This window comes from Portunus trituberculatus, chromosome 9 (assembly GCF_017591435.1).
Source record: "Portunus trituberculatus isolate SZX2019 chromosome 9, ASM1759143v1, whole genome shotgun sequence".
Classification (NCBI taxonomy): Eukaryota; Metazoa; Arthropoda; class Malacostraca; order Decapoda; family Portunidae; genus Portunus; species Portunus trituberculatus.
Genome location: NC_059263.1, coordinates 11,947,202 through 11,965,820, shown reverse-complemented (window position 1 = coordinate 11,965,820; position 18,619 = coordinate 11,947,202). Strand labels below are relative to the sequence as shown.

Here is an 18,619-nt window from a genome sequence, read left to right as displayed (position 1 = left end):
GATTTCATATTTCTCATTCTTATTTTCATCGTCATCTTTATCGTTTCTTCCTTTGTCTCTCTGTCCATACGTCACTCCTTCCCTTTTATTCTTTTATCTCTACTTCTTATTCTCTCTCTCTCTCTCTCTCTCTCTCTCTCTCTCTCTCTCTCTCTCTCTCTCTCTCTCTCTTGCTTTCACTTCTCTACCATTTATCTTTTTCTTTTTACTTTCATATTTTTTTCAAGCAGTTCATCGGTGTATCCTCTTTCTCTTTCTCCTCCTCCTCCTCCTCCTCCTCTTCGTATCTTTTTCCTTTGCTAGTTTTAACTCCAAAATAAAAGATAAGGTTCTTTTAAGTTTATTTTCCACCTGAAAATGGCATTCCTCCTCCTCATGTTCCTCCTCCTCCTCACTCTCTCTTCCTCCTCCTCTTCCTACTCCTTCATCTCTGCTTGCACTTATCAATTCTCCATTCTCCTCATTCCCTCTTCTTATTAGATTATCCTCTTCAACGTCTGATTTTTCAACAGATCTACGTCGCTGAACCGACAGCCTCGTTATGCCGTTGTAAAGGCTACACTCCACCGTCAACAATAACTCCCAGCACATGTTCTCTCTGTACATTAATGTATGTCTCGTTAGTCTTAGGTTACTTAAGGTATTTTAGGTTACGTATATTGCTTTCTTTTTATATTGTTTTATAGGATTTTGATTTTGATATGTTTTATAACTTAATTTACATATTACCCGGTTTAGTGTTATTTAGTAATGCATGTGACTTCTTTACTTATTTTAGCACTACCTGAACACAGTTTCATTAAGATGACATAATCATTATTTTTCTGTAAAAGGGAAAGTGTTGGCCAAGAGTAATAAAATAGTGGATCTTTTGAAACCATCAAAAGCGTTTCAAACATACGACTTATTTTTCTTTATCATTTGGCCACTACTATCGGTCTCTGGTAACGCCTCGCCACCCTCGCTTTTTACACAACGTTTACCAGCGCACACAGACAGTTACCACTCAACTCGTAAGCACGGTAGCATTTTTTACTCACACATCAGTTTGTTTTGCCTCCTGACAGAGGACTTGGTTTTGGAAACTTTTACCTGTAGTGGATGCTGTTCCTACCCTTGCACCATGGCCAGCATTCGAGTCTATGCTCTTAAGGACCACTCGGCCTCCAAAGCACAAAGCACACGCGGTAAATTAAAAAAAATAGTAGTGGATATAAGAATAATTAGATGCTTCATTGTGTGCAGTTTCTCTAATGATGAACACAACATATTTTTGATAAACACATAACATGGGATTTCAAGTTCTAAATGGCCTCATATCAAAACATAATTTTTTTTTCTTAAGTAAAAATATTTATAAAATCAACCATTATACATATATTCTTGAGACTTGGTGTTCTTATTTATGAAGAAAAAGGTTATATTTTGACTAAGAAGTTTCTTCCTAAAGTGAACAGAAAGTTTGTTATGAGGCGAAATGACAGCTTGACAAGCACTTAAAATGAAGTCTATGCACTGCAACCATGACATATTCATACGTATGGGGAAATTTGCAAAACCCAATCTGTACGTTTGCTTTGGTAACATTTACGATTTCACATGCCAAAGTGAATTTCTTGAGAAATTACACAAAAGGTCTGCATGACATTTTGAATGCAACTATTTACATGAGTTCATGTAGTCATGTACGTAGTCATGTACTTACATTCATATTTATGCACATTAATGGAAGCCAGTTTTCTATTCAATTCTGTAAGTTTAAGATTCAATTTCTAAAGTTTTTCCGTCACCCAAAGACTCCCTTAAAATAAGTTTAGGTCAGCTATAATGAAATACAGAAGCAGGTAGGGAGTTACAGAGTTTACCAAAAAAAGAGAGAAATGACTGAGAATACTGGTTACTCTTGAGTTAGGGAGGTGGATAGAATAAGCGTGAGAGGAAGAAGAAAGTCTTATGCAGTGAGGCCACATGAGGAGGAGAAATATGCAGTTAGCAAGATCAGAAGAGTATTTGGCATGAAAATATTGGTAGAAGATAGCAAGAGATGCCACATGATGACAGTGAGAAAGAGGCTGAAGACAGACAGTTAGAGGAGAGGAACTGATATAAGAGGACAAAATTTTTATTCCACTCCAACATGCACAGAAAACTCCATACTTTACCTGATAAGGCCATTCTACAGAGTAAGTTTTTGGGAAGGGGGGGTTGAGAAAACGAGACGTCTCAGAATGTCTGACTTCATTGAAGCTGTTTTAGCAAAAGATGAGATGTGAAATTTCCAGTTTAGATTACTTTAGGTAAAGGAGAGACTGAGAATGTTCAGCATAGAAGAGGGGAAATGTTGAGTGTCACTGAAGAGGAGAGGATAGATGACTGGAAAGATATATTGAGTTGATAGATGAAAGAATTGAGTTTTCTTTGCCATCATCAAATGTTTTAGAATGATAAAAATATATCAGGCGTTCCGTATTATAACTGCGTGATCTGTTTTTTACCTAAAGGATTAGTCGTCTTTGGATAAAAACATGGAAAAATCATTGAGAAGAGACTAAAAGAAAAGTAGATAAGCAGGATCATGATTAAGGCAATGAATAGGTCAGTAATTTGACAGAGAAAACGATCACTCTTTTCAGGAACAGGCTGAATGTAGGCTAACTTCCGGCAAGAACGAAAGATCGATAGACAGAGTTGAAAGATTTTGGCAAGGCAAGGTGTAAGCACGGAGGCACAATTTTTGAGAACAATGGGAGGGCCCATCATGTTCATAGGCCTTCCGAGGATTAAGACCAGTGATGACATGGAAAACATCATTGCGAAGAATTTTAATCAATGGCATGAAATAGTCAGGGTGGAGAAGGAAAGGGAAAAAGTCCAGAATTATCCACTGTAGAAAGAGAGAAGAGTTCAGCTTTAGAGGCAGATGAGATGGCAGTGGTGCCATCAGGATGAAATAAATGAGGAAAAGATACTGAAGTAAAGTTTTTTGAGATGTTTTTGTTAAATGCCAGAAGTCACGAGAGGAGTTGAATTTAAAAGATTTTGACATTTTCCATTAATGAAGGAGTGTTTGGCAAGTTTGAGAACAGATTTGGCATGATTCCTGGCAGAAATATAAAGCACATTAAATTCAAGTACCTCTCATGGGTAACCTGCCTATCATCTATATAGCATGAAAACAAGCTGTATTAAACCAAGGTTTAGAAGGTTTAGGCTGAGAGAAAGAGTTGGGAATGTACGCCTCCATGCCAGAAACTATCACCTCTGCGCACAGAGATGAGTCTCTGACACGGAAGCAGTAATCATTTCAGGGAAAATCACCATAAAACCTCGACAGGTTCCCCTTAAAGGCCGAAACAAAACACAGAGACATCTCCGCTTTGGAGGTTCTTGAGGAGGAATTGGAGAAATAGGACAAGAAACAGATATGAAATCGTGATTGGAGGAGCCCAATGGAGAAGATCAGGTAACAGCATAAGCAAAAGGATTAGATGTTAGGAAAAGGTAAAAAATTTTCATTGAATCTAAAAGTATCCGTATGTATGAATTTAAATCTATATCATGTTCTATATCATGTTCTTCACTTCCTAATTCTCTACTAAATCAAGCTATGGCACTGTGTTTGTCTTAACTCACTATTTTACAGAAGTAGAGCATGTAATAGATTCGTATATTTTCACTCTCATGAATAAATATTTGCAAGAACATAAAATCTTGAGAACAAAGGTGAAGATCCAAGAAGCTATCAGTCAACATGTGGCAAAGAAGTGTTCCTATTTCCACCTATTAGCTCCACCAATCGAAGACAAACATAAATCCACGAATGAAGAGAGAGAGAGAGAGAGAGAGAGAGAGAGAGAGAGAGAGAGAGAGAGAGAGAGAGAGAGAGAGAGAGAGAGAGAGAGAATGGAAGAAAAGCGAAAAAGAATGAATGACAATAGAAATAATGAAAAGAAGAACGGGATGCATTAACTTAAATTGCAAGGAAGAATAGAAAAAAAAGTAAAAAAGGTAGACAAGAAAGAATGAAGGAAAGTTGGAAAGGAGGAAAGAGGAAACGAATGAAAACGCACGAAAATGTGTTAAGATGACAACAAAGGACAGATAAAAAAAATACGAAAATAAAAGAAGAAAAATGGAGGTAAAACATGAAAGGAGGAAAGAGTAAATAAAGAGGTAAAACATAAAGAATGAGGAACAGAGGGGAGCAGGAATGGAGGGCAAGAGAAAGGCAGAATCAGAGAGCGAGATGGATGGAAAGAGGAAGACGAGAGGTAGAGTGAAGGGTGGAGTGATGAACAAAGAATGGATGATTACAAAGGGAAAATGTTGGAAGCAAAATTCACGCACTAAAAGAACAAGTCTGAATAATAACCAATAAAACAGAAATAGTGAAGGAAAATAAAAAAAACAAACATAAAATGAACAAATAGACAGAAACATGAGAGAAAGCGAAAGATTTGATGAATATGAAAAGAAAAGCTGTGAGGAACAACAAAGGCGTGAAAAACGAGATATGAAACATGGAGAAATTATAGATAAGAATATTGACAAAACCAACACGAAGAGAGAGAGAGAGAGAGAGAGAGAGAGAGAGAGAGAGAGAGAGAGAGAGAGAGAGAGAGAGAGCGACAGTGAGGAAAAAGGCTCCTCTACTCGCTGCGTTTTTCGCCAACAAATTGACCGTGAATGATGTGGGTAGCCGTCCACCTCACCTTTACCAGGAGACAGACCACACCGTTATCGAGGTTCAGGTGACGCCTGGACAGGTTGAGCGGCTGATGAGGGAAGTTGAGAACAAAGCCTACGGTCAGGACGACGTCAACCCGCGCCTCCTCAAACGCTGCACCAGTGAGCTGTCAGGTTTTCTCACCACTATCTTCAAGTCCTGCCTGAGGAAGCGTGGGTGGCCTTCTATATGGAAAGAGGCAAGGGTGGTACCGGCGCACAAGAAAAATTTGGTCTTAGCCCAGCAACTACAGATATCCGGGGTGGAAAAGTTGCTGGAACAGGTGTTTTTTTTTCTTAATGCAGGAGGGACACTAGCCAAGGGCAACAAAATATTAAAAAAGGGCCCACTTAAAGTGCTGGTTCCCATAAAGAGTGGTAAAGATTTATCCAAAAATCAAGGAACAAATGTCTTGAAACCTCCCTCTTGAAAGAAGTCAAGTCGTAGGAACACGGAAATACAGAAGCAAGCAGGGAGTTCCGGAGTTTACTAGAGAAAGGTTTGAATGATTGAGCGTATTGGTTAACTCTTGCGTTAGAAAATTGGACAGAATAGGGGCGAGAGGAAGAAGAAAGATTAGTGAAGCGAGGCCGCAAGAGGACGGGAGGGGAGGCATACAGTTATCAAGATCAATAGAGCAGTTAGTATCAAAATAACGATAAAAGACAGAATGAGGTGCAACATTTCGGCGGTGAGAAAGAGGGACTGTAAGAGAAAGGGAGTTGATGCGACGAAAAGCTTTTGATTCCACCCTATCTAATAAATCTGCGTAAGTGAAACTCCAAACATGCAAAAAGTTCTCCATAATGGGGCGGATAAGGCCCTTGTACAGAGTAAGCAGTTGGAGGGGCGAGAAAAAACTGGCGGAGACGCCTCAGAACGCCTAGCTTCATAAAAGCTGTTTTTAGCAAGATATGAGATGCGAAGTTTCCAATTAAGATTATAAGTAAAGGACAGACCGAGGATATTCAGTGTGTCATTGAAGAAGAGGGGATACTTATCTATAAGGTTGTGTCGAGTTGATAAATGGAAGAATTGAGTGTTTTGAAGCATTGAAAACTAGTATGTTTTCTATACTCAAATCAGATAGCTTAGAAAGATCAGAAGTCAGGCGTTCTGTTGCGTCCCTGTGTGATCTGTTGACTTCCTGAAGGGTTGGTCATCTCTGTAAGGACGTGGAAAGATGTAGGGTGGTATCATCAGGGTAGGAGTACATAGGACAACAAGTTTGGTTAAGAAGATCATTAAAAAATAATAGAAAGAAAGTGGGTAAAAGGACAGAACCCTGAGGAACACCACTATTAATAGATTTAGGAGAAGAACAAAAGCCGTCTACTACTGTTGCAATAGAACGGTCGGCAAGAAAACTTGAGATAAAGTTGCAGAGAGAAGGATAAAAACCGTACGAAGGCAGTTTGAAAATTAAAGTTTTGTACCAGACTCTATAAAAATGCTTTGATATGTCTAACGCTACAGCAAAAGTTTCACCGAAATCTCTAAAAGAGCATGACTACAGTAAGGAAAGCCAGAAGATCACCAGTATAGCGACTTTGATGGAAGCCATACTGGCAACCAGGTAGAAGATTGTGAAGTGACAGATGTTTAAGAATCTTCCTATTGAGGATACATTAAAAAACTTTAGACAAACATGAGATTAGAGCTATAGTGTGGTAGTTAGAGGGATTGGAACGGTCACCTTTTTTAGGAACAGGCTGAATGTAGGCAAACTTCCAGCAGGAAGGAAAGGTAGAAGTTTATAGACATATTTGAAAAAGTTTAGTCGGGCAAGGTGCAAGCACAGAAGCACAGTTTTTTTTTAAAACAATAGGAAGAACCCCATCAGGTCCATAAGCCTTTCGAGGGTTTAGGCCAGCGAGGGCATGGAAAACATCATTACGAGGAAATTTATTGTAGGCATGAAATAGTCAGAGAGAGGAGGAGAGGTAGGGACAAGCCCAGAATCATCCAAGGTGTAGTAGTTTGCAAAGGTATCAGAAAAGAGTTCAGCTTTAGAGATGGAAGATATAGCAGTGGTACCATCAGGATGAAATAAAGGAGGGAAAGATAAAGAAGTGAAGTTATCGGAGATGTTTTTGGCTAGATGACAGAAGTCTAGAGGGGAGTTTCAGTTTGAAAGATTTTGACATTTTCTCTATATGAAAGAGTGTTTGCCAAGCTGAAGAACAGACTTGACATGATTCAAGCAGAAATAAAAAGTGCATGAGATTCAGGAGATAAACTGCTGAAGTACTTTTTTGTGAGCAACCTCTCTATCATGTATAGCACGAGAACAGGCTGTGTTACATCATAGTTTAGAAGGTTTAGGTTGAGGGAAAGAATGATGAATGTACGCCTCCATGCGTTCATCATACAGAGATGGGTCTCTGACATGGAAACAGTAATCATTGAAAGAAAAATCAGCATAATATCTCCTCACGTCCCTCCAACTGGCAGAGGCAAAACGCTAGAGGCACCTCCGCTTTGGGGTATCCTGAGGAGAGATTGGAGAAGTAGGACAAGATACAGAAATGAGATTGTGATCGTAGGAGCCCATCGGAGAAGATAGGCTAACAGCATAAGCCATAAGCAGATGGATTAAAGGTAAGGAAGAGATCAAGAATGCGAGTAGGGTGTTGCACCAGTTGCTCTAGGTCACGGAGATAGCAAAGTAGAAGGCTATTTCACCAGGATGGTCAGTGAAGGAAGAGGAAAGCTAAAGTTGGCGGTGAACATTGAAGTATCCAAGAATGGAGATTTCCGCGAAAGGGTAGAGTGAGAGAATGTGCTCAACTTTGGAATTTAAATAGTCAAAGAATTAACTATAGTCGGAGGAGTTAAGGGAGGGATAAACAGCACATATAAATATAGTTATGAACTGTCTATTAAGTCGAAGACAGATGGTGGAAAACTCGGAAGATTCGAGAGCGTGGGCATGAGAGCAAGTAAAGTCATTGCACATATAGACACATCATCCAACTTTAGAACGAAAATAAGGATATAGAAAGCAGGAGGGAACAGAGAAGGGGCTACTGTCAATTACCTCAGGCAGCTGCGTTTTGGTGATGAAAAAATGAGATTTAGTAGAGGAGGGGGAGGTGGTGGTGTACAGATTGAAAATTCGATCGAAGACCGCGAATGTTGCAGAAGTTAATGAAGAAAAAGTTGAGGGAAGTGTCAAAACATTTTGGGTCGTCACCGGGAGTGGAGTCAGACCTGGGGACATTTTTGGTCCCCTTCCCAGAAGGGGACTCCGAAGCTGGATTTGAAGTCAGCATTTTTAAATTTTGAATTTTAAGTGAAGGGTGTGTGTGTGTGTGTGTCAAAAAGTGCATGTAGTTTTGAGTGAAGAAGGAGACTTGTCTTTAGAAGGCAGGCTGTGATTGCTCTCTTGAGCTGTGAGACACAAAGATAAACGTTCAGTGAGATCACAACTAGCTTTAATGGAAAGTTTACAGTACCCCCTGAACTAGAGCTATTATAACTCGCTGGTTGTAAATTATCGTTTCGGTAGGTGTCTGATACCTCCTTCTCACAGGTGTCGTCTATCATCACCTGAATGAGCACTGCCTCCTCTCAGACAGGCAGTTTGGTTTCCGGCGTGGCCGTTCAACAGCGGACCTCCTCATCCTACTCTCCCAAGGCTGGTAAGACATTCTAGATGAAGGTCTGGATACTCTTGTGGTGGCCCCAGGCATTGCTGAGGCCTTTGATAGGATCTGACTTGAGGGGCTTGTGGAAAATCTCCGCTCCAAGGGTATCCAGGGCAACCCTCTTAGGAAGCTCTAAGTCTGCCTCCAAGGAAGAACCCTCAGAGTGGTCATGAAGGGGCAGGCATCCCAGCCGTCACCTATACTGGCTCAGTTCCAGAGTGTTCAGTGTTGGGCCCTATCCTATAGAACACATACATTGATGACCTCCTGCGGCAAATACCGACGCTACTGACTTATGCCGACGACTGCACTTTTCTCCCCCTCCTACTGTCGCTCCGACAGCCAGTGAGCAGTCAGGGAGGTAAACAGGCAGCTTTGGCAGAATATGGAGAGACGTGGCAAATAGGCTTCGCTCCAGAGAAGACGCAGGTCATGGTAATCTCACTGTCCCCAGCTGCCTCCCAGGCCGACTCAGGACAGCTGCGCTTTGGAGTCCAGACATTTCCACTCCAGGAGCACATCAAGGAGCTATGAGTAACAGTGGACTGTGGCCTGCGCTTCGACCGACATGTATGGATGGATGGATGGATTTTAAAATAAGGCGCTGCAACGGCTAACGTCATTTGGCGCCGCTTCAATAATTTAAAAAAAATTATATAAAAACAGGTAAAAACAATATAGTATCTAAAAACTAAAAAAAAAAAAAAAAACAATAAACCTAATAAAATTTTGAAATGCATATAATAAAATAATAAAATTCAAAGCTTTGGGAGAAGGCCAGCTTCTCCCAAAAACATAAAAACGTCATGGCACAAGGCCAGACAATCTGGTCCAAGGACCTTTGAGAGATAGTAGACACCGCTATCTCTACCGCGACAGCGGTAGAGGTAGCGGTGTCGTAACTCGATCAAACTAGGGCACTCTACCAACCGGTGCCGCACGGTGAGCGGCACCAAGCAGTCGATCACAGTAAGGTTGAGGGTCCCTGGTCAGGAGGTACCTTTGTGTAAGGTACGTGTGACCTATACGAAGTCGCGCCAGTCCGGCGATGCCGGACATGGGTGTAAGTCCACTGAAGGAGTGTGGAAGTAGTAATCTCTCCCATTTTCGAGGTTGCGACCCCCGTTAGCCATCTCATCTGCCAAATTGCTGCAATCGTCACACGAATTGCATGATATACATCTCGAAATGGAACAAGGGAAGGGGATGAAACGCGACTTGCTGCCTCTATAGCGACCAGGGACCCAACAAAACCCAACACGATATCCTCGTTTGGTAAGAAGATATAGCCACTCCAGGGCTGATAAAACCAAAGGGCTAAGGGAGACAGTGCAAGAGAGAGCAGTAAGAGCACTGCGACAGTCACTAAAAATTGTAAAAGACGAAACCGTGAGATTAAAAATAATCTGTAAAGTTAGGACTATGGCAGACAGCTCCGCAGTAAAGACGGAGGCTACCGAAGGAAGGCTGCCAGACCGATAAAAGAGGAAAACCACACTAAACCCAACGCCTGCGTCGGATTTGGAACCATCAGTAAAAACAGGGATATCATCAGAATGGATAAAAAGTGTTCTAAAAACCGTGTGTGGGACAGAGCTGGCAGAAAATCCTTCTTGCCATCCATGGCAGGAAGGCATAATGAAACAACCGGAAGCTGCCAATAACCAACTCGTGGGAGCCGGAAAGAGTACACAGGAGTGGGGTCGATAGATAAATCTGCCATGAGATTTGCCACTCGAAGGCCAAAAGGTTTAGGAGACTCGGTCGAGTGACATACGCCTGCGAACGCGAGTCCCGCAACATTGACAGACAAGGGACAGAATCAGGAAGACGGTGGGTGCGAAACCAACACCGGAGCATCGAAGACTGGCGCCGGAGGTCGAGCGGCCAGAAACCAGCATCCACTAGAAGGCTAGGTATTGGAGATGTCCGAAATGCACCCGTAGCCAAGCGGACCCCAGCATGATGCACGGGGTCAAGCGTGCGTAGTCGTGCATCCGTTGCGGATGAGTAGATCTCACAGCCGTATTCCAGCTTGGGAAGTATGAGTGTACGGTGAAGCAGCAGCAACGTGTCCCTGTCCGCACCCCAAGAGGTGTGACTTAAAACCCGAAGAAGGGATAATGCCTGCCGACAAGACGCCTTAAGAGAACGGAAATGGGAACCCAGGTGAGACGGTTGTCAAATAAAAGGCCAAGATATCGAGTCGCCTCCACGCATGAGAGGCGTCTATTGGCGAGGTATAAATCCGGGTCTGGATGGACACCACGGTTGCGACAAAATGCATGGCTACGGTCTTGGAGGTGGATAATCGAAAACCGTTCATGTTGGCCGAACTGGACACCTTATTGATCGCCAGTTGGAGCTTGCGCTCAATCAGTGACATCCTAGCAGCAGCAAATGAAATATATAAATCATCAACATATAAGGAGCTGTGAATGCCATCTGGTAGTGTATTGAAAACACCATTTATGGCGACTGCGAATAATGTAACACTAAGAATACTTCCTGTGGGACACCGTCATTTAGAGCAGTAGCATCAGAGAACACTCCCACTCGTACCCGTAAAAAACGTCTGGATAAAAACTGCTGGAAAAAAATAGGAAGGTGGCCACGAAGGCCAAAAATAAACAAAGACTGTAAAATGCCATGACACCAAGCCGTGTCGTAGGCCTTCTCCAGGTCAAAAAACACTGTTACTTGATGGTGGTGATTAGCGAAGGCCTCACAAATGGAAGACTCTAGGGATAAAAGAGCATCAGTAGTAGACCTCATCTTTCGGAAGCCGTACTGTACCGATGACAAGTACTTCCCCCTCTCCAAGTACCACATGAGTCTTACATTTACCATCTTTTCTAACACTTTACAAATACAAGACGTCAAAGATATAGGACGGTAGTTCGTAGCCTGGAGATTATCTTTCCCAGGCTTCGGAAATGGGAGAACCACTGCCACAGCCCAAGAAGATGGAAAGTCACCGGTATGCCAAATCATATTATAAAGATTTAAAAGAAAGTTAAAAGCAGTGTCAGACATGTGGCGCAAGAAGGCATAAGGTATATCATCTGGCCCAGGAGAAGAGTCGTGACACTGGGACAAAGCAGTCCGCAACTCGGAAGCAGAGAAAGGGACATTATAAGACTCCCTCCAGCGGAAGAAAAGTTTATGCCGAGAGATTCCATTCTCTGGCGGTGACGTGCGCCCGGAGCTGCAGGATGCCTCTGGGAAACACTGGCAAAGTGCTCCGCGAAGAGGTCGGCGACATTCCTAGGGTCTGCCACCGTTCGCCCAGCAGACAACAAAATTGGTGGGGAAGGAGCAGAATACTTCCCAGCAATTCGGCGGACTTTGTTGAAGACATCCGTAAGAGGGTGCGGACGTTTATGGAAGAGACATAGGCTTTCCACGAGGCTCTTTGTGCCTCTTTCAAAACGCGGCGGGCCCGAGCTCGGCAGCGCCGAAAAGCTTCCAGGCACTGCGGGTCCCCACGATGTCGCCGGAGACGAGAGAAAGCTGCCCGTTTCTCTTTCACCGCTGCAGTGCATGCTGCGTTCCACCAAGGAACGGGACGCTTAGTAAAGCGACCTGACGTCCTAGGGATTGTCTGAAGCGCTACTGAAATAAAAAATCGGTAAAATAATCAACAGCCTCAGCACAAGTAGAAAAGTCAGCCAGCGGACGGATAAAGAGCTAAGGTCTGTGAATCGAGGCCAATCTGCCTTGTCTAAAACCCAGCGTGGGGCCGGGACTGTGGCTCAGATTTCACAGATTCAATAAAATCGGAAAGTGGTCACTACCGTGTAAATCCGGTAGGACCCGCCAATTAAAATCAAGGAAAGAATTAGATGTACAAATAGAAAGATCGATAGCTGTAAAAGTCCCAGTAGGACTGTGGAAATGTGTAACATCCCAGAATTTAAAATCTCAATCCCTCATCCTCAATAAAAGAACCGATTAAAACCCCACGAGGATTACTAGCACCTTCATCCCACAATGGGTGACGGCCGTTAAAATCTCCCAACAAAAGAAAAGGCGGAGTCAGCTGACGCACCAGGCCGTCAAGCTCACCCCTGGAGACAGGAAGCCGAGGAGGAGATATAAACTGCAAATGGTGTACAGTCGTCCCATAAAGACCTTAACAGCAACCACCTGAAGGGAGAGTTAAGTTGTACCGGGATAACAGGTATATCCTGACGGACTAGAATAGCTGTGCCACCGTGGTGGCCCTGGTCAGGGAAAGGAGTGTTAAAAAGGCACGATAGCCAGGAGGACTAGAATAAGTACTATCACCTAGCATAGTCTCTTGTAGAGCTACACAGGCTGGAGAGAACTCCGACAGCAAAGCTCGGAGTTCCCCACGAGGCGCGAAGGCCTCTACAGTTCCACTGTAGAAGCTTGAAGATGACTATTTGGGTGCAGTGGACGGGCGAGCCTTTTGAGGCTGCCCGTGACTGACCTGACTAGAAATAATCAAACGACGAGAAGACACCGGGAGTTGAGATGTGCCGGGTCGTTGGACCGCAGCCTTTCGGCTTATCGGTGAGTGATGCGAACTATCATCACTTTTACCGGTCCTCGGAGGACGAGGATCAGGCTGGACTGCACTTTCCGATACAGTTGGTCCACGAGGGACGGCTGTGACAATATCATCGAACGTCTCCATGCTAAGACCGTCCTCATCACAAGAAGCCCGATCTGAGACGGAGGGCGTCACAGAAGGCTGGCCAGAAACTACTGAAGGTACCATTGCAGAGCGGTCCCTGGAGGACTCACGATTATGCACCGGGAGAAACCTTAGATTGCTTATGCTGAGCTAAATCTATCGACTCCGCAGAGCCGCGGTGCCGTTTGTTTAGTCCCTTCAAAGGCTTAGGCGATGCAGATGACTCAACTGAGTCGTCGGACAAAAGGGCAAACCTATTGGCCAAATGAACAGGACCACCCGCCTCAACAGAGCGAGAGGTAGCAGGAGTTGTCGTTTTCGGACCGGCAGACTCAGCTGAAGCGCGAGCGGCCAATGAAGCATAGGATGTCGCACCAGTACCGTCCTTCTGGCGGTACAGGAGTTCACGGCGGGCGCGATCTAGGCTGATGAACTGAGTGTTAGCAAGCTGTACAATGTCCTGCTCCAGGCGATACCTTGGGCATTGCCTGGAAGGTACCTGGTGAGCATCACGGCAATGAAACAATAAGCTGCACCATTGCAATGCTCCTCTGAATGTGAGTCTAGTGCAGAGCAATTACCACATCGGGAAGCTTCCTTACACGAGCTTTTACCGTGACCGTACCCATAGCATGAGAAGCACTGAAGAGGCGAGAAACAAAACGCCTCACCCTAAGATTGATAGGACCATGTTGGTAGGAATTCCTCATCTTAGTCACCTTTTGGACTGAGCTAGGACACATTGCTAGTATTTCCTCTTCAGGAAATTCATAAAGATCCTTGACTATAAACACAACCTTTACTATAATTAAAGGTGGGATGAGCCTTAACAGTCTCAAACATGCTGTCAGAAGGGCATGGGAGATGTTGCAACATCCTCGCTTGCGTAATATCTTTAGCTCGCACGAGCACCCCCTTCCCATACTTCTTCAGATTCCCCTCAGGAATCGAGCCGATCTCTTTGGATAGGTACCGGGAGGCATGGATGAAATTCCACGCCCATTTCTATAGTACGCCACAAACCAACGTGGAGGCGGGATCTGGCGGACTCAGGAACTGAATTCTCTAAATAGTTTTCAAAAACATTTGGGATGTAATCCATGTCACTGTCTGAAATATTACGTGACTGGAGAAATTCAGTTTTAAAGCCAGAGCCGGCAAGGGGCAGAGATGCTACATGTTCATAAGCCAAACGGGCTTCATCACATGACATAAACGTCACATAGCAGCGGTTAGAAGGAAAGTCCTTATCATAAACCAGTCGAATGCGAACAACCGTACCATATGCCTTGAGAAGTGAGTGCAAGGCATGATAGGAAAATGATGGATTAACATTTACCATTACAAGAGAGTCATATGCAGCAGAAATGCATCCCTCAGAAGAACTTCCAGAACAGGAGACTGCTGTGGGAGGCCCTTGTGGAGGGGAATCCTCCTTACTCAGACCTGAAGATGACGTCTCGTGGGCCAGGTCAGCCACCTCACGAGAACCTGAATGTTTTTGTGTTTTCCCATATAAAAAACAGTACACAAAAATTGGCTCCAGGGGCAAGGAAACCACCTACTGGGACTACAATGGGAGGAGCGCTGGCTGCCGTGGACGGGTACCTCGTCCCCATGCGGACCAGTCGTTTTAAAAAGGCCCCACATGATACGAATGTTTGTCCACGACAGAGCTGAGACCCCCTCCCAAAGCATCCCAGCCTGGACACCCAACCATCCAGCACAGGACGGCCCCTATTGGGCGATCCTCCCAGGTGGCTCCGCTGGTCCACTGGCAGCCTACGTAGGAACTGGCGACCGTACTAGCATGGGTAGCCCTCTCCCCCTCGAAAGGGCAGAGCAGGGGCCTAAGCCCCCTCTAGCCTAGCTCGCCAGGTCACAGGGGCACGCAAGCCCTTCCCACCACGACAAGGCAGTTACCATCTACTACTACTACTACTACTACTACTACTACTACTGCTGCTGCTGCTGCTGCTACTGCTGCAACTACTGCTGCTGCTGCTGACAACAACACTGCTGCTGCTGCTGCTGCTGACAACTGCTGCTGCTGCTGCAACTGCTGGCTGCAACAACAACTGCTGCTGCTGCTGCTGTTGCTGTAACTGACTGCTGCTGCTGCTGCTGCTGCAACAACAACTGCTGCTGCTGCTGCTGCTGCAACTGCTGCTGCTGCTGCTGCTGCTGCTGCTGCTGCTGCTGCTGCTGCTGCTGCTGCTGCTGCTGCTGCTGCTGCTGCTGCTGCTGCTGCTGCTGCTGCTGCTGCTGCTGCTGCTGCTGCTGCTGCTGCTGCTGCTGCTGCTGCTGCTGCTGCTGCTGCTGCTGCTGCTGCTGCTGCTGCTGCTGCTGCTGCTGCTGCTGCTGCTGCTGCTGCTGCTGCTGCTGCTGCTGCTGCTGCTGCTGCTGCTGCTGCTGCTGCTGCTGCTGCTGCTGCTGCTGCTGCTGCTGCTGCTGCTGCTGCTGCTGTTGCTGCTGCTGCTGCTGCTGCTGCTGCTGCTGCTGCTGCTGCTGCTGCTGCTGCTGCTGCTGCTGCTGCTGCTGCTGCTGCTGCTGCTGCTGCTGCTGCTGCTGCTGCTGCTGCTGCTGCTGCTGCTAACTGCTGCTGCTACTGCTGCTGCTGCTGCTGCTGCTGCTGCTGCTGCTGCTGCTGCTGCTGCTGCTGCTGCTGCTGCAACTGCTGCTGCTGCTGCTGCTGCTGCTGCTACTGCTGCTGCTGCTGCTACTACTACTGCTGCTGCTACTGCTGCTATTACTACTAATTATAATGATAATAATAATAATAATAATAATAATAATGATAATAATAAAACTTTACTACTATTGTTGTTGCTACTACTACTACTACTACTATTACTACTACTACTAGTAATGACAATAGAATGTGAGTCTAGTGCAGAGCAATTACCACATCGGGAAGCCTCCTTGCAGGAGCTTTTACCGTGACCATACGAATAACATGAGAATCACTGAAGAGAGCGAGAAACAAAACGCCTCATCCTAAGATTGATATGATCATGTTGGTAGAATTCCTTATCTTAGTCACTTTCTGGACTGAGTTAGAACACATACCCAGTATTTCCTCTTCAGGAAATTCGTAAAGATCCTGACTGTACACACAACCTTTACTATAATTGAAAGTAGGATGAGCCTTAATGGTCTCAAACATGCTATCAGTAGGGCATGGGAGATGTTGTAACATCCTCGCCTGCGTAATATCTTTAGCTCGCACGAGCACCCCCTTCCCGTACTTCTTCAGATTCCCCTCAGGAATAGTGCCGATTTCTTTGGCAAGATACTGGGAGGCATGGATGAAGTTCCCACGCCCATTTCTATAGTATGCCACGAACCAACGAGGAGGCGGGATCTGGCGGACCTCAGGAACTGAACTCTCTAAATAGTTTTCAAAAACATTTGGGATGTAATCCAAGTCACTGTCTGAAATATTACGTGACTGGAGAAATTCAGTTTTAAAGCCAGAGCCGGCAAGGGGCAGAAATGCTACATGTTCATAAGCCAAACGGGCTTCATCACATGACATAAACGTAACATAGCAGCGGTTAGAAGGAAAGTCCTTGTCATAAACCAGTCGAATGCGAACAACCGTACTATACGCCTTGAGAAGCACGTGCAAGGCATGGTAGGAAAATGATGGATTAACATTTACCATTACAAGGGAGTCATATGCAGCAGAAATACACCCTCAGAAGAACTCCCAGAACAGGAGACTGCTGTGGGAGGCCCTTGTGGAGGGGAATCCTCCTTTTTACTCAGGTCTGAAGATGACGTCTCGTGGGCCAAGTCAGCCATCTCACGAGAACCTGAATGTTTTTTGTGTTTTCCCATATAAAAAACAGTAATACAAAAGATTAGCCCCAGGGGCAAAGGAAACCACCTACTGGGACGACAATGGGAGCGAGCGCTGGCTGCCGTGGACTGGTACCTCGTCCCCATGCGGGCCAATCGTTTTAAAAAAAGGCCCCACATTATGCAGAATGTTTGTCCACTGCAGAGCTGAGACTCCCCTCCCAAAGCATTCCAGCCTGGATACCCAACCATCCAGCACAGGACGGCCCCTATTGGGCGATCCTTCCAGTGAGTATCTCCGCTGGTCCACTGGCAGCCTACGTAGGAACTGGCGACCGTACTAGCATGGGTAGCCCTCTCCCCCTCGAAAGGGCTCTGCTGCTGCTGCTGCTGCTGCTGCTGCTGCTGCTGCTGCTGCTGCTGCTGCTGCTGCTGCTGCTGCTGCTGCTGCTGCTGCTGCTGCTGCTGCTGCTGCTGCTGCTGCTGCTGCTGCTGCTGCTGCTGCTGCTGCTGCTGCTGCTGCTGCTGCTGCTGCTGCTGCTGCTGCTGCTGCTGCTGCTGCTGCTGCTGCTGCTGCTGCTGCTGCTGCTGCTGCTGCTGCTGCTGCTGCTGCTGCTGCTGCTGCTGCTGCTGCTGCTGCTGCTGCTGCTGCTGCTGCTGCTGCTGCTGCTGCTGCTGCTGCTGCTGCTGCTGCTGCTGCTGCTGCTGCTGCTGCTGCTGCTGCTGCTGCTGCTGCTGCTGCTGCTGCTGCTGCTGCTGCTGCTGCTGCTGCTGCTGCTGCTGCTGCTGCTGCTGCTGCTGCTGCTGCTGCTGCTGCTGCTGCTGCTGCTGCTGCTGCTGCTGCTGCTGCTGCTGCTGCTGCTGCTGCTGCTGCTGCTGCTGCTGCTGCTGCTGCTGCTGCTGCTGCTGCTGCTGCTGCTGCTGCTGCTGCTGCTGCTGCTGCTGCTGCTGCTGCTGCTGCTGCTGCTGCTGCTGCTGCTGCTGCTGCTGCTGCTGCTGCTGCTGCTGCTGCTGCTGCTGCTGCTGCTGCTGCTGCTGCTGCTGCTGCTGCTGCTGCTGCTGCTGCTGCTGCTGCTGCTGCTGCTGCTGCTGCTGCTGCTGCTGCTGCTGCTGCTGCTGCTGCTGCTGCTGCTGCTGCTGCTGCTGCTGCTGCTGCTGCTGCTGCTGCTGCTGCTGCTGCTGCTGCTGCTGCTGCTGCTGCTGCTGCTGCTGCTGCTGCTGCTGCTGCTGCTGCTGCTGCTGCTGCTGCTGCTGCTGCTGCTGCTGCTGCTGCTGCTGCTGCTGCTGCTGCTGCTGCTGCTCTGCTACTACTACTACTACTACTGCTGCTACTACTGCTGCTGCTGCTACTACTACTACTACTACTACTACTACTGCTACTACTACTACTACTACTACTACTACTACTACTACTACTACTACTACTACTACTACTACTACTACTACTACTACTACTACTACTACTACTACTACTACTACTACTACTACTACTACTACTACTACTACCCCATGTTTATTGATGCGTCAATTAGGGGCTCCACTACTTGGAGGTCATTAGCCCCAACTCTCGCTAATGACTGTGGCATCCAACCATATCTATTACTCTATAATATAAACATTAGTTGTTACCTATAAATTCACTCTACCGCTACTCTATCTACTCTTATGCCACTCTCCACCACTGTAGCCTCGCAGTCAAGGCCACTTAAATCTGCAGGTATGGGAGTGGAATGCCTTGTCCCCCTGAGACACAGGAGGGCTGATCTGAGGAGGAGA

The 18,619-nt window shown here is 46.1% G+C and overlaps 1 protein-coding gene across 1 annotated transcript; it reads right to left on the bottom strand.

Moving 5' to 3' along the window:
- Window positions 1-17,022: 17,022 nt before the first annotated feature.
- Window positions 17,023-18,128, bottom strand: LOC123501722 (antifreeze protein Maxi-like; the record flags this gene model as incomplete). Its single annotated transcript, XM_045250727.1, is given in 6 exon segments — window positions 17,023-17,112; window positions 17,223-17,356; window positions 17,359-17,437; window positions 17,439-17,756; window positions 17,759-17,900; window positions 17,902-18,128. Coding segments are annotated over 6 exon segments (990 nt in total), but the record flags the coding sequence as incomplete, so codon positions are not given.
- Between the last annotated feature and the right edge of the window lie 491 nt (window positions 18,129-18,619).